This window comes from Mycteria americana, chromosome 15 (genome assembly GCF_035582795.1).
Source record: "Mycteria americana isolate JAX WOST 10 ecotype Jacksonville Zoo and Gardens chromosome 15, USCA_MyAme_1.0, whole genome shotgun sequence".
NCBI classification, from domain to species: domain Eukaryota; kingdom Metazoa; phylum Chordata; class Aves; order Ciconiiformes; family Ciconiidae; genus Mycteria; species Mycteria americana.
In genome coordinates this window covers 4,817,238-4,830,011 of record NC_134379.1, presented here as the reverse complement: position 1 = coordinate 4,830,011, position 12,774 = coordinate 4,817,238, and the positions used below count along the sequence as shown (strand labels likewise).

Here is a 12,774-nt window from a genome sequence, read left to right as displayed (position 1 = left end):
GTGCTTCTCAAAGGCAGACATATAAGCAATTGCAATGGAAATATAAGCGAAGGCAGCATCAAGCAGGGTGCCCAGGGAGGCCAAGGGGAGATGTGGGACAGGGTGGGCAACAGCCTGTCTCAAGTGTAAAGCTCAGCGAGGGAAATCCCTCCAGAGGCTTAAATGCAAAGATGGCCCAAATGGGACTGCAAACTTCCCAGGAGGCATCTACTAGACCCAGGAGGTGCAGCAGCACCCTGCCAGCAGGCAGCCTGGTCTCCACTGCGTGCCGTGGCCCCCTGCCCTACACGAGCCTGAGCAGGGGCAGCAAGCGGGACCTGCAGCCCAGGCTCTCTGCCACAGACCTGCGTATTTGGGCAGAGGGGATTTTTAATAGATTTTTTTTAAGCATGGATGCAGGAGGCAATTGCTAAAGCAAAGGGCTGCTCTCTTTTCTCCCAGCATTGGTTAGGGTTTGCAAGTGCCTCTTGTTGCTGAGATCCAGGATGCCGTGAATGGCCAGGCAGCACCCTGGGGAAACCCCATCTTTTCACCCCAAAGAGCAAAGTCCCCATGACTTGCCTGCTGCTGTCTGCATGTAGCCAGCCAGGGTGCAGACTCGCCTCTCGCAGGCTCCGCTGGGCAGCAGGACAGCGACGATGGCCAGCAGCGAGCTGAGGGCCAGCAGGGCACAGCCGCCCACACACAGCACGGCGCTCGTCTGAAAGGACACACAGGGCTGTCAGCGAGGTGGTCCACCACCACCGTCCCCGCGACACCTCCCCACGAATTCCCCCTCTTGAAGTGAGAAATGCGGCCCTGTCGTGGGCGGCTTCTCCCACCCATTCCCTTCCACCTTCTGCTGCTTAAATTCACTGTTAAGTCTTGAGCCCACGGTTCACCCATCACCTGGTCTCAGGGGTTATTAGCATTCGGGCTATGGTGATAATAGCAAATGTATTACATGCATGAAGGGCTACATCACTAATACAAGTGCCATTAGATGCCTGCAACGCGTGTCAGTGCCTCCGCTGAGAGCCGAAATTTATCTTGTGACGGCACCCGCCCCTGCAAGCCTGGCAATTAGAAGGTATTTTGCCAATGATGCTCCACGGCAGGGAACCTGCTGCTGCAAAGGTTTCATTGCAGCCAGCCTCTGCCGACACGGCAGGCTGCTCCCACCCCCTAGCCCAGCTCACCTCCAGCAGCCCCGCCGGCTTTTCCCTGCAGCGGGCTGTGTCTTTGATTTAGCCTCTTTTGCAACAAAACTGGGTCGTTTGGGGCTGTGACTCAAACCCAGCTCATGCTGTGGGATGACGCTTTGGGGTGCCGGAGGCTATAGGAGTGCCTGGTGGGCAGCGTTTCCCCAGGGGCTGGCACAGTGCGGAGGGGCTGTGAAAGGGGAGGCCAGCACAGCAGCCCCTCTCCCCCTGCCATCACCCGGCCAGGGTGGAAGCAGTTTTGCTATTTCATATTCTGGCCATAAGATGCAAACTGCATCAGCATCTAAAAGCGCTAATTTACGGCAAAACAGCTCGCCCTTGGATACGGGCACCCGACTGCTGCACTGTTGGTGTTTCTGTCCCCATTGCAGGTGGCATTTCCACCTCTGCCAACGGGATGGCACTGGCAGTGAGGAGGTCCCTATACCAGCAGGGACACGTGCCAGCCCAGGCAGGGGCACGGTGTGGCCAGGGATGGTGAGGGGACCCATGATGGGTGCCTCGTCCTCCAGCACCCAGCTCGTGGCAGCCTTCAAACAGCGCGATGGCACCTCGGTCCCGGCATTGCAGCAGCCACGTCAAGTCCTGTCATTTCACAGCATTTCACGGCAAATTCTGCAAAACGCTGCTGGCTTTGGTGAGTCACCCTGCAGTAACTCAGTCTTGGCTCCCTAAAGCAGTGCAGCTGTAAGACAGGTCTCGGCCCCCTTTTCCAAATAACCTGTGCAGGAGCTGCCATAAGGAGCTCAGGTCCCACCTCCACTCGCCCTTGTCCAGCCCTCTCACCCTGCTGACACGTTCTGGTTAGAAATGCACAATTTTCCTTTTTTACTTTTCCCCCTACATTTGAGCTTTTGGGCAACCACGGTTACTATAGGAACAAACCCAATATATGTTTCTGTTTGCTTCCCCTCACCAAAGAGGTTACAAATCAGGAGTAAATTATCTGCTAAATGCATGTTATGCTGCAGGAACCACAGGCAGGCTGAGCAGGGGAAGAGGAATTGGCTCTACCCTGTGATGGCTTTGGGGGCTCCAAGCAGCTAAAAAACCCCTCCCAACCCTCCAGCACTAATGGTGCTGCCCCATGGGTCTGGCACTGCCCTACATCTACCTGCGTTATTTATTGCCGAGCTGTTTTCTAGCAGCTGGACTGGCTGATGCCGTGGGGGCAGAGCCGCTGCCTGCACGGTCCTGCCGGGGAGCTGCCGCCACTCCAAAAAGGGACACGCCGGTGCTGGCGAGGGATGGGCCAGGGGAGCACGGGTGCTGCCCCGACACCCTGGTGTGAGCGCTTCCCCTGGTGCTGTGCAGTGATTAGAAATCAGCATCTTATTTATAGCCTATTTATACACCACACAGGCAATGCAAACACTGTCCCGGCAATAAATTAATTCCTGACATGCAACATAAAAGGCACAGCCATGCAAACAGCTACCAAGAGAAATGGAGAGGCTGTTTCGGCAGGGACTGTGGCAGCAGGGGTATCTGCTCCTCTCCGGTGCCTTCCACGCCACAGAGACCCAAAGAGACGAGTGCTGCTTCAGGGCAAAACAGAGGCAGTTGGGACACCCCCGGCAGGGACCAGCCCCTTGCCCCGTTTGTACCCCGGGAGGGACCCACGGGGTTTGGGGTGGCATGGGTGACCCCATGGCGCAGACACCCTCCCAGCCTGTGGCCCCATGGGGAAAGCACCCGCAGCCCTTGCTCCCCACCGCTCCCACGGCAGCAGCGCGGCGAGGAAGTATGGACTCATTAAAAAAAAAGGATTACTCTGCCTGGCATCTGAATTTCACCTTCCACCCGGCAACATGCAAAACCATCCTCCTTTGTGAGGACCATTAATTATTTAGAGCGATGAATTTTTCAGCAGAAAGGGGTCTTGTGAAGCAGGCTTTTTCCTCTCTCATCTGAAGCATATTATTTTTAATTATCTAGGTTCTTCTTAATTACGGTAGCGCAGATCCCCTAAAAACTCGCAGCTCCTGCTGGAAACAACCTATGAGCCGCTCAGGCTGCTAATCCCCGCAGAAAGGTGCCAAGGTGTTTTTCAGGACATAGCACCAAGAAAAAAGGCACAAACAGGATGGGTGCAGGTGAGTGTTACACTGAAAGAAGAGCTGGGTCTGGTTTGGGTCGGGCTATCAGGGTTCATACAGGCGGCACCAAGACTGCGGGGTCCCGGGGCCGGCAGCACCCTGATGTGCACGGTGGTGGCCAAAAACCAACCAAATCCAACCAGGCCTTGGCAAAGGGAACTAAGGTCTCATTTTGAATAAACGCGTTAAAATTCACGTGGGCAAAAGGCGTAGGTAAATAGTGAGGTTTGTTTTCTGCCACGTGGGCCAGGGATGCTGAGCCACTGAACAGCTGCCGGGCAACTCTGGGGGCGGAAGGGGTAATGCAGCTGAGCGGTTTTGGGGCACAAGGGATGGCAGCGGCACAGCTGCCCCAAAATAGGGGGCAATAGGGAAAGGCACGGGACATTTCAGGACAGATTGCAAGAGACCCTGTTGCAAGCCGGAGGTCTTAGTCTGGCTTCTGCGTTATCCTGGCATGCAATGGCCAGAGCTGCTTAAACACAAGGTGTGAACTTCTTTCCCTAACGCATTGGCATTACCTGCCAAAACACCGGATAAGCTCTTGTAAAACAGAAATTTTGCTTTTGTTGTAACCTTTCCAGGGCCTTGGCTGGGAGTTATCCCAAGTGCTCCTGCCCTGTACTGGAATCGCACCTGCAGATCAAACAGCCGCTTCCGAAGAAAAATAAGGCTTAAGTTTGAAGAAGTCCGTGGAGCAAAGGTATCAAAGAGTAGCAGCTAAAAATGCTCTCCTTCCAACTGTGCAGCACCTCCCTCTCTCCCCCCTGTTTGTGCCTGTTGCATCTTGAGCGGAAAGGAGAGGATGCAGGAAACAGGATGCAAAGGCTGAAACCCAAAAATAGACGCGGGGTGGGGGGGAGAACAACAAACGGGATGCATCGAGGCCGTCTGTGAGAGCCCAGCTCAAGGCTGGGGCAGGAAAAAGCCCATTCATCACAGCAGAGAGCACAGCTCCCAGTGCAAAACCGGCCAGGGAGAAGCGGGCCCTGGCTGCCCGGTGGGCTGCCTCTCCCCAGGCATCGCAGACCCTCGTCCGCACCAGGGGAGATCCCCCCGGGGAGCCCAGCAGCCCGGGGCTGTGAGCTATCCTGCCTCTGCCGCGCTGGGAAAAGACATAAAACCGTGTCAGATTTTCTGCTCCCACTCCCAGGGAGATTAATTGTTTATCCCCAAACAAATTAATAGTCCCCTGGTGGGACTGTAAATATGCCTTTATGTAGCGTAATAAATTCCGATTAACAATCCCCCACCCATTATTTTAATATTTTACAGGTCTGACACGCGCCATGGCTATGCCATTCACTAAGCAATAAATCTGCTGAAGATGCTGTTTCATTCACCAAAAAAATCAAAATTAAAATGTCACACAATGACCATCCTGGGAAGAATCACTTAATATCCCTAATGAAAATTTTTAAAAAGTTAACCCACCTTTTGAAGCCAGCATCCATGATCTTTACAGTTTAAAGTGAAGAGGGCAAAGGGAGGAAAAAACTGTCCGGTCCAATGACTTAGTGCTGAGAAATGGTACCCGGTGTTTGGCTTGGCGGAGATAAAACAAATTGGCAAAGCTCCTGCCATCGCGTCCTGTGCACTGGGTCACACCACGATGCACGTTAGTTTATTAACGCAATTTATTAAGTGGAGCTTGACCACCCCCGAGAGCTGCCATCCCAGATGGGCCCTGTGGTACCCGGAGCAGTAGGCTGAAGGCAAGGTTACAGACTGCTTGGGTATTTCAGCCCTGCTGAAATGCTTAAGCATCTTTGCAAATGGCGGCAGAAAAAAAATAGCCTAAACAATTAGGAAATAAAGCCATGGGCTGAGAGAGAGTGAAGGTCACAGAGTGTCTGGCTTTCTGGGGGTGTCTGTTGAGGCAGAAAAGGACTCAGAAACCTCAAACAAGCTGGGGAAAAAACTGGCTGTAAAAGCAACTGTAAGAGAAGAGGGGGCAAAATTAATCAAACCATTCTCTTTTCTTACATTCGGTCCCTTGCCATCAGAGCTCTGTGTGATTAAATATTCATTCAGGGAAGATGTTTTGGGGTTAAACTGGATAGGGCTGTACCTGGAGAGGCAGGAACCAAACAGACACCAGGGTTTTTAACCTTGTTAAAAAAAAAATAAATCAGCACTGGACGGTGGTGCTGAGTGGGGACCTGGGGTTTGGGATTTGCAGCAGTGCTGGCAAGGACCCGAGAGGCCACACCAGGGGCTGATGCCGGGAAGCGGATGCAGATGTTGGCAGCTGGGTCTGGCTCTGCTGCATGGCTCGAGATGCCCCTGGCCAGGCTCCTGGTAGAGGAGGAGTGGTTGCCACCGTTGTTGGAGGGCAAATAAAGAGGGCTGGAAAGGATCAGTGCAAATACTCAGACCGGTATTTATCTGCAGGGCAGCAGCGGCGCTGGAGCAGCAAAGCTGCCTCCTCTCCACCCCAGTGCCCAACGGGGTCCCTGCGTGCCCCTGCGCCCCATGAGTCGCTGCCACCGGCACCACGTGGCCACGAGGTCCTTCGCTCCTCGCAAACTGTCCCGTGAGTTTTGCTGGACCCCAAAACCCCTGTTTTCATCCACACCACACTGGCGAGACTGCCCTGCACCCGAAACAGCAGTGCCTTCTCCTTGGGCAAAGGCACAAGAGGAAATCTTGGTTAACACCAGGAATATCCACCTGGGCACAAGAGAGGCGCCTGCCTCTGCAGGAGACGCTGCGTGCGCAGGGGTGGGTGGATCGAGCCTCGCAGCTTGTTCATATTTCCCCCACACAAGTCACAGAAACAAACATCCGCCATCTGGTCGGCATTAAAGCGACGGCCAGGAAGAGGATCCCACACGTCCTCGTCTTCTCCTCCCCAGCAATTACCTTCCTTTAGACGCCATCTGAGAGCTTTCCCCTTCCTATTTGATCTTCCCTCTCCATCCTGCTCCCATGCAGATGCTATCCCCCGCCCAGCAGTGCTGGGAAGTGCCCGGTGTCATCTGATGGGAATGGTGGGAGCGGGTCCAACCTCCCCAAACCAGCCCGGCAGTAACACAGAGCCCCAGGTGTGATGCTGCTGGGGAGGTGGCTGATGTCTCAGGGTCCCCTGAGCCAGGGTGTTTTGGGCTGGGGCACAGGGACACAGAGGAGGCAAGGAGGCTCCAGTCCTCATTTCTTCTCCTTCAAATGAAGGATTTGGTTGATGGGGACCTGCCTGCGCTGCAGCACGCACAGGGGGTACTTCTCCTCAGCCCAGATTTAGCTGCTCACGCACAAAATTCAGCAAAAAAAACCAAAACCCAGACACAGCCCAGCCAGTCCTGGCCTTCCAGGTAACTTTCCCACTTCTAAGCTAATCAGGGTATTCAACACAAACATCAGAGGGGTTAATATCCAAACTGATTCAAGGAAAAAAATGTATTTTTTTAATTAGGGAGAAAATAAGAGACAGATAATATGTCTGATGAATTACGGCTGTCTTTCTTCCAGTGCCATTGCATCTGGGGACGCTGGAAAGCAGTTCCTAATGGCACTGCTTTATCTAAAAGGATGATGGATAGTGGTGAAAGAGAAAAAAAAACGGGAAAAAGTAAGACATTAGCACATCAATGGTGTGCCTGTAACCTCCATCAAGGGATGCGAACCAACTCAATGAAATTTTAATTAGGCAGCAAGCAGTGCGCTGTCGCCGGGTACCAGATCAGACCTTCTTACCCGCACTCTGTTATTATCCTTCCTTGGGATAAGCCCTTTCCTGGCGCTGGCAGCAAAGCTGGGCTCATCATCTTGGGCCGGGGAACGCCCCACAGGTCACAAAGCTCTCCCATCTGCCTTTTCCTTACAAAGCCAGTGGAGAGGAGCCTGAAGGGAGTGGGACTTGCAGCCTCAAGAGGATGGAGGGAATGTCCCACCATCAAAATGTCCCTGCCGCGTCCCCACCACCCTGAGGCAGACTCTGCTCTGGGCTCTACAAAAGAGAAATGCAGTGTTCAGCCCCAAATGTCTCTGATGCGCCCAAGTGATGCCCTCCCCAAGGCGCAGGGTTCAGGACTCCCTGTTTGTCCAGCAGGTTTGTGGGCAGGTGACCCAGCATGAACCAGTCATCACTGTCACGAGCGGCCACGTCTCAGCTAAGCCCCAGCTGCTGCCCAGCCCCTGGCCCCGCAGCCCAAGCAGCGACGCCGTGGCTAATACCCACCTCTCCTCGCCTTTGTTTAAGCAAAGCAGCTTCCGTCTCCTGTTGAGAGCAGAGTTGATAGAAATAATCCCGAGAGCAGCCTGTCTGTATTTTCAATCAACTTGACCTTCCACGGCCCACCCGTAAGCTGGACCTGTCTCAGCACCCATTTCAGCCCAGCTTAGTGGTGAGCGGTTCGCTGGTCAGCGAGCCCTGCTTATGGTTTGCTCCTCGGGCACTGAAGCATGGGGCCAGAGCCCAGGAACTACAGGTTTCCCCAACACTGGGTATTTTCCGTTCTATTAATGTAGGTCAAAAAACGCTGGGTGGCTAATGAAAGGAGATAAAGTCTACTGCAAAGTAATATGCATAAAGAGGAAGACGGTGATTTCAAGAATTGCTGAGTGCTTACACCTCTTGCCAAGGTTGCATAAGTGCAATTAAAAATCAAACTGACTGGTAGACAGAGTAAGCCGGGAAGGATCTGCTCTCTTGGGAAGTTCTTAGGATGAGGAGCTAAAAGTTGATTTTCCGATAATCCCAAATTAACACGGTGGCCTGATACACGGCCCCCAGAGGTAGAGCAGACTCTGCCCAAGAGCCAGTCTCGCATGTGGCTCCCTGCTTGGGTCACATTGCAAGCTGGGAGCTCCCAAAACGCTCAGCTCTCCCTTGTGCCAGAGCTTGTGCTAGAAGAGGGGCAACAGATTTTTCCAAATATCTTCCCATCTCCCCGAGCACCCCACGTGCTTTTTCACTGGGAATAGGGCTGCATAGCTCCGCAAATCTGACCCCAACAGGCAAATCTCAGATTAAACCAGGAGCCCAGTGCTGAACTGACACAGTGAGAAACCGGCAATGAAGGTTTATGAAACCTTTCAGCATTTTCTAATAATGCTGGGTTATTAGAAATAAAAGGGTAAGCAGGTTTACTGTACATTTTCACTAGGCTGAATCTTTTCAAGTCCTTCTCTGGGCAAAAACCCAGGAAAGACCCACTCAGGGAACTCCTGGGGCCCTGTAAAGCCTTCCCCCCCTGTCCTGAGGAGGTTATTTTGTGCTCTGCTTCAGCAGGGCATCACTGACTTCATAGGCAAATGGTCCATGTGGTTTTAACCTGAATACCATGGGCTGATCAGCTTCTTTGTTATTTTAGATTACATGCTTGGCAAAGCCTGAAAATAATTGGAGACTATCTGGAAAAATAAAAATAGAAATTTGAAATGAAGCAGCACTAGCTTCCGAAGTGCAGCATTGAGACAGGAACCCATGAGCCAAATGCTCCCACTGAAAGAGAAAATAAATTAGCTCAGGATAAAGCACTACTTTGCACGCACACATACGCACACAGGGATCTGGCACCAAAAGAAGAAAAGTAGTGAGATGCGATGAAGCAGCTCAGAGCTCAAAAGCTCACCTGTTCTTCCCAGCTCTACCAGTTGGCCTCCCAAGAGCAATCCCCTCTCCCCACGGCGCCTGCACCCCTCGGGATGCCCCTCACCAGCCCTCACAGCTCCAAGTCCTCCTGCAATGGATCCTCCATTAATTGTCCGTGTAAGGGCCCCGCTCATAAATTGGCTGTCCTCCTGGGCAATATCTCCATCACCACCCTCTCTCCTCACCTGGCTCCAGCCAGACCCTCTCCAGTTTCCATCAGCTCCTGCAAGGTCTCAGTGTGCACTAGAGGAGGCAGCCTGGCCACAACATCTCCAGGTGTCAGGGATATTTTATGATATTCCACCCCATCAAATCACCATCATGATGCTGAGCACGGTGCAAAGCCCCAGCAGCCTGAGCACTGACAGGGTTAAATTAAAGGTACCCGTGATATTAGAGAGCTGCAAAGTAATTATGAAAGGAAGCAGAAAAAAGCCAGCAACTCTAAGCAGACATGAAGGCCCTCTTAAGAGAAGAAAGGCATGTTAATTAACCTCTAGACATGATTCAAAGCATCATTTGTAGCATGATTAACATAATCCCCCAAGTACAAACACACAACTGGCATTAACGATCATTTGCAGGGCTGAACACTCCCCCACCCCTTCATCAAATCGGCACATTGGAAAGGGGAAACATTTGAAACCCGGTAAGCGCCTGTGCGCTGCAGGTGGGCATCCTCCCCAGCTGTGCTCTCGGCATCCCCCCAGGTGTGCCGTGAGCATCCTCCCCAGATGTGCTCTCAGCATCTTCCCCGGGTATGCCGTCAGCATCCTCCCCAGATGTGCTCTCAGCATCCCCCCCAGATGTGCCACCAGCTTCACGCTAGAAGAGCTCCTGATCCCCATGTCGGCTTTTGCTTCCTTTGCCCCCCATAGCCACAGCTTCACACCCTTCTCGCCAGCCTCCGCCACTTCAGCAAAAAGCTGGTGGCTGTTTTCAAAAGCTGCTAGATTCCCGTCCACGTTAGGCTCTTGGCTTTCATTTAAAGAAGGAGCTGCCCATAAGATTGCTTGAAAGATTGGAAATGAATGTCACAAGTCCTGAAAGCAAAGAAAAAAGAGCCACGATTTCCCCATCTCTCCAAAAAGGAGAATCTCCTGCGTGAACTTGCAGACGGAGCTCACAGCACTCAGCTCCCCCTGTCCTGAGCACCGAGGCGTGCGGGTTCGGAGGGCTGCTCATGCAAGAAAGCCAAAGCTGTTGCCTGCCTTACCAAAGCTGTCAGGGATATTTTATTATATTCCACCCCATCAAATAACCATCACAACAGGTATTCTCACCCTCATCATGGCAGAAAGCTGGCAGGGGAGCACTTTCCCCTGAAAGAGACTGCACTGTTTGTTGTTCATTAATTATTTGGGTGGCATTAATAAAGGCGACAAGAGTGTGTCAACAAAATCCCCTGTAAACTCCACTCGGTACCCTGATATTATTCATTCCTACCGCAGCCCAAGCTCAGGAGCTCAGAGGCTTTGCATTATGTTATATTCTGGATCTAAAGTCTTTTCAGAGGCTGTTCGATGGCTGAGGCTGTGAGTAGCTGAAGCTTGTTCAAATGAGTCACTGCTGGGCTTCATTCTTATCTTTAAAGTTTGTTATTACTTGGAAGTGTTTATCTGAATTACGTTTGCAAAAACATCTGAACAAAGGCCAGCTTCTGGAAACAACAGCATTTTTGCACGTTTATATATAAATAGGAAGGATTTTATGCAGCTGGTTCTTTTCTTTGCAATTCACAGTATTTGTCTTTAATGACCGTTTTAAGGACCGTGATGGGATTTAAGCAATCGCACGCAGACCTGGCGTCCTGGGAGAGGTAACAGCGCAGCTTCACGGCAGGCTGAGAAATTCAGCTACTGACACCCATTGTGCCAGGCACAGCCACGACCTCTCAGGGGTTTAGCCCTCGTATTGGGATTTCTGCAATACAGCGACCCGGAGCAAATCAGAGCTCGTACGTTTTGAGCAGCGGTAGTGAAATCACACTCACAACCTCAGGGTAAGAAGCTAAGAATAAAAGGAAAGGAACGGAGAGGAGGAAGAAAGGGCAGGGGCAAGCGGGCGGCGGGATGCTGGGGCCAGGCTTTGTGCGGTCCCCGCGCACACCCAGCGGGGACGGGCGGCTCTTTGTCACACCAGGACACCACAGCAAGCCCAGGCCCCATGGGGCGAGCGGGGAGGCCTTGGCCTCCTTCCTCCCAAAACCTGGCAAGGGCATCACCCTGGGCTGGACGGGCAGGGGAGCGGCCGCAGTCCCCCTCATCCAGGCTTGATTTCTGGATCAAGTTTCAGCCACCCGTCTGCTCCTGTCCTAGCAAACTCAGCCGCCAAGCGATGCTCAATGCCCGGCTGGGGAGCACCAACGCTCTCTTGTTTCTCCCCCGACTCCCTCCCGCACGCCCACGCAGGAGCTCGCCTGGGCACATCGGAGGGATTTGAGGCCCCGGCACGGCCGGGAGTCCCGGCAGGGCAGGTTGGTCGGGTCAGGCCTGCGGCACCGCTGGGGCCACGGCCCGGACGTACACCGCGGCCACACTCGGGCTGCACTGACTGCCACACCGGCACAAAGGGACCCGGCAGGTTTCTGTGCAGCATCCCAAGCGTAACGGAACATCCCAAAAAGAGATGCGGCCCCACGGGGACCACGGGACACCCAGGGGGTGCTGAAGGGGTGCTGAGGGGCAGGACACGGGGGATGCAGGGGACGAAAGAGATGCTTGAGAGCAGCACGGGGGGATGCAGAGGATGCTCGGGGGCAGAGTGGGGGATGCAGGGGATGCCCGGGATTCTCAGGGCAGGACAGGGGTGCTGGGGCAGGTCTGGGGGACGGGATGAGAGGGGATGCTGGGGAGCCTGGGTCAGAACGGGGGATGCTAGGGTGATGACAGGGGGACCTTAGGGACGCGAGGAGGACAGAGAGATACTGGAGAGTCTGGGGCAGGTCTGGGGGGATGTGGGAGGGATGATGGTGGGGAGGAGGGTGCTGGAGAGCCCGGGGCACGTCGGGGGGATGCCGGGAGGTGATGGGGGCACACCGGGGAGCCCAGGGAAGGTCAGGGAGGATGCCGAGGAGGTGATGGGGATGCCGGGGAGCCCAGGGAAGGTCGGGGGGATGCCGGGGAGGTGATGGGGGATGCCGGGGAGCCCAGGGAAGGTCGGGGGGATGCCGGGGAGGCGATGGGGGATGCCGGGGAGCTTGGGGCATGTCGAGAGGATGCCGGGGAGCCCGGGGGGGGTGGGGGTGGGAGCCGCGGGGGGGGGGGGGAGGCGCTCACCTGCCAGGAACCGGAGGGGATGTCTCCGAAGCCGCCGGGGCCGGCGGAGCCGTGGCAGCCGCGGGGCGGCCCGGCGCAGCGCCAGAGCAAGCCGAAGCCGGAGGCGGCGCGGCCGGGCGGCAGCAGCCAGGCCGGGGAGAGGAAAGCGGCGGCGCAGGCGGCCAGGAGGCCGGCGGAGAGCAGCGCCCAGAAGCAGCCGACGCCGCTGCACATGGTGGGCCGGCGGGGCAGGGAGCCCGCGCCCCGCGCCGCCCCCGCGCCCGCCACCGGCACCGGCACCGACAGCATCGGCGGCGCCGCAGCGCGGCCGCGCAGCCACCGCGGCGCGGGGCGGCCGGCGGGGCCGGGCGCGGGGCCGGCAGCGCTGCCCGCGCCCCCTGCGCGCTGCCTGCGCGCTGCCTGCGCGCCGCCCCCCCCTCCTCCCCGCGGGGCGCGGCTGAGGCCGGGCGCGGTTGCGACACCCGCGGCGGACGGGGGTGGGGGGGGGGGGGCGAGTCCCGGGGCGGGGAGGGGGGGGGGAGCGGGGCCCCCCTCACCTGCCGCACACGTTTTGGGGTCTTTTACGGCGTTTTCCCCGCCCGGCTGCGGAGCGGCCCCTA

General features: G+C 55.3%; 1 protein-coding gene across 1 annotated transcript in view; it reads right to left on the bottom strand.

The window, feature by feature from the left end:
• LHFPL7 (LHFPL tetraspan subfamily member 7) overlaps positions 1–12,522 on the bottom strand; it is a 66,799-nt gene extending 54,277 nt beyond the window's left edge. Inside the window, exons 1-2 of the mRNA XM_075518357.1 lie at positions 12,176–12,522; positions 562–700 (exon numbers count right to left, since the gene is read on the bottom strand). Coding sequence (XP_075374472.1) covers positions 562–700; positions 12,176–12,463 — 427 coding nt within the window. The 5' untranslated portion in view covers positions 12,464–12,522. The remainder of the gene's footprint in view (positions 1–561; positions 701–12,175) is intronic.
• Positions 12,523–12,774: the final 252 nt, after the last annotated feature.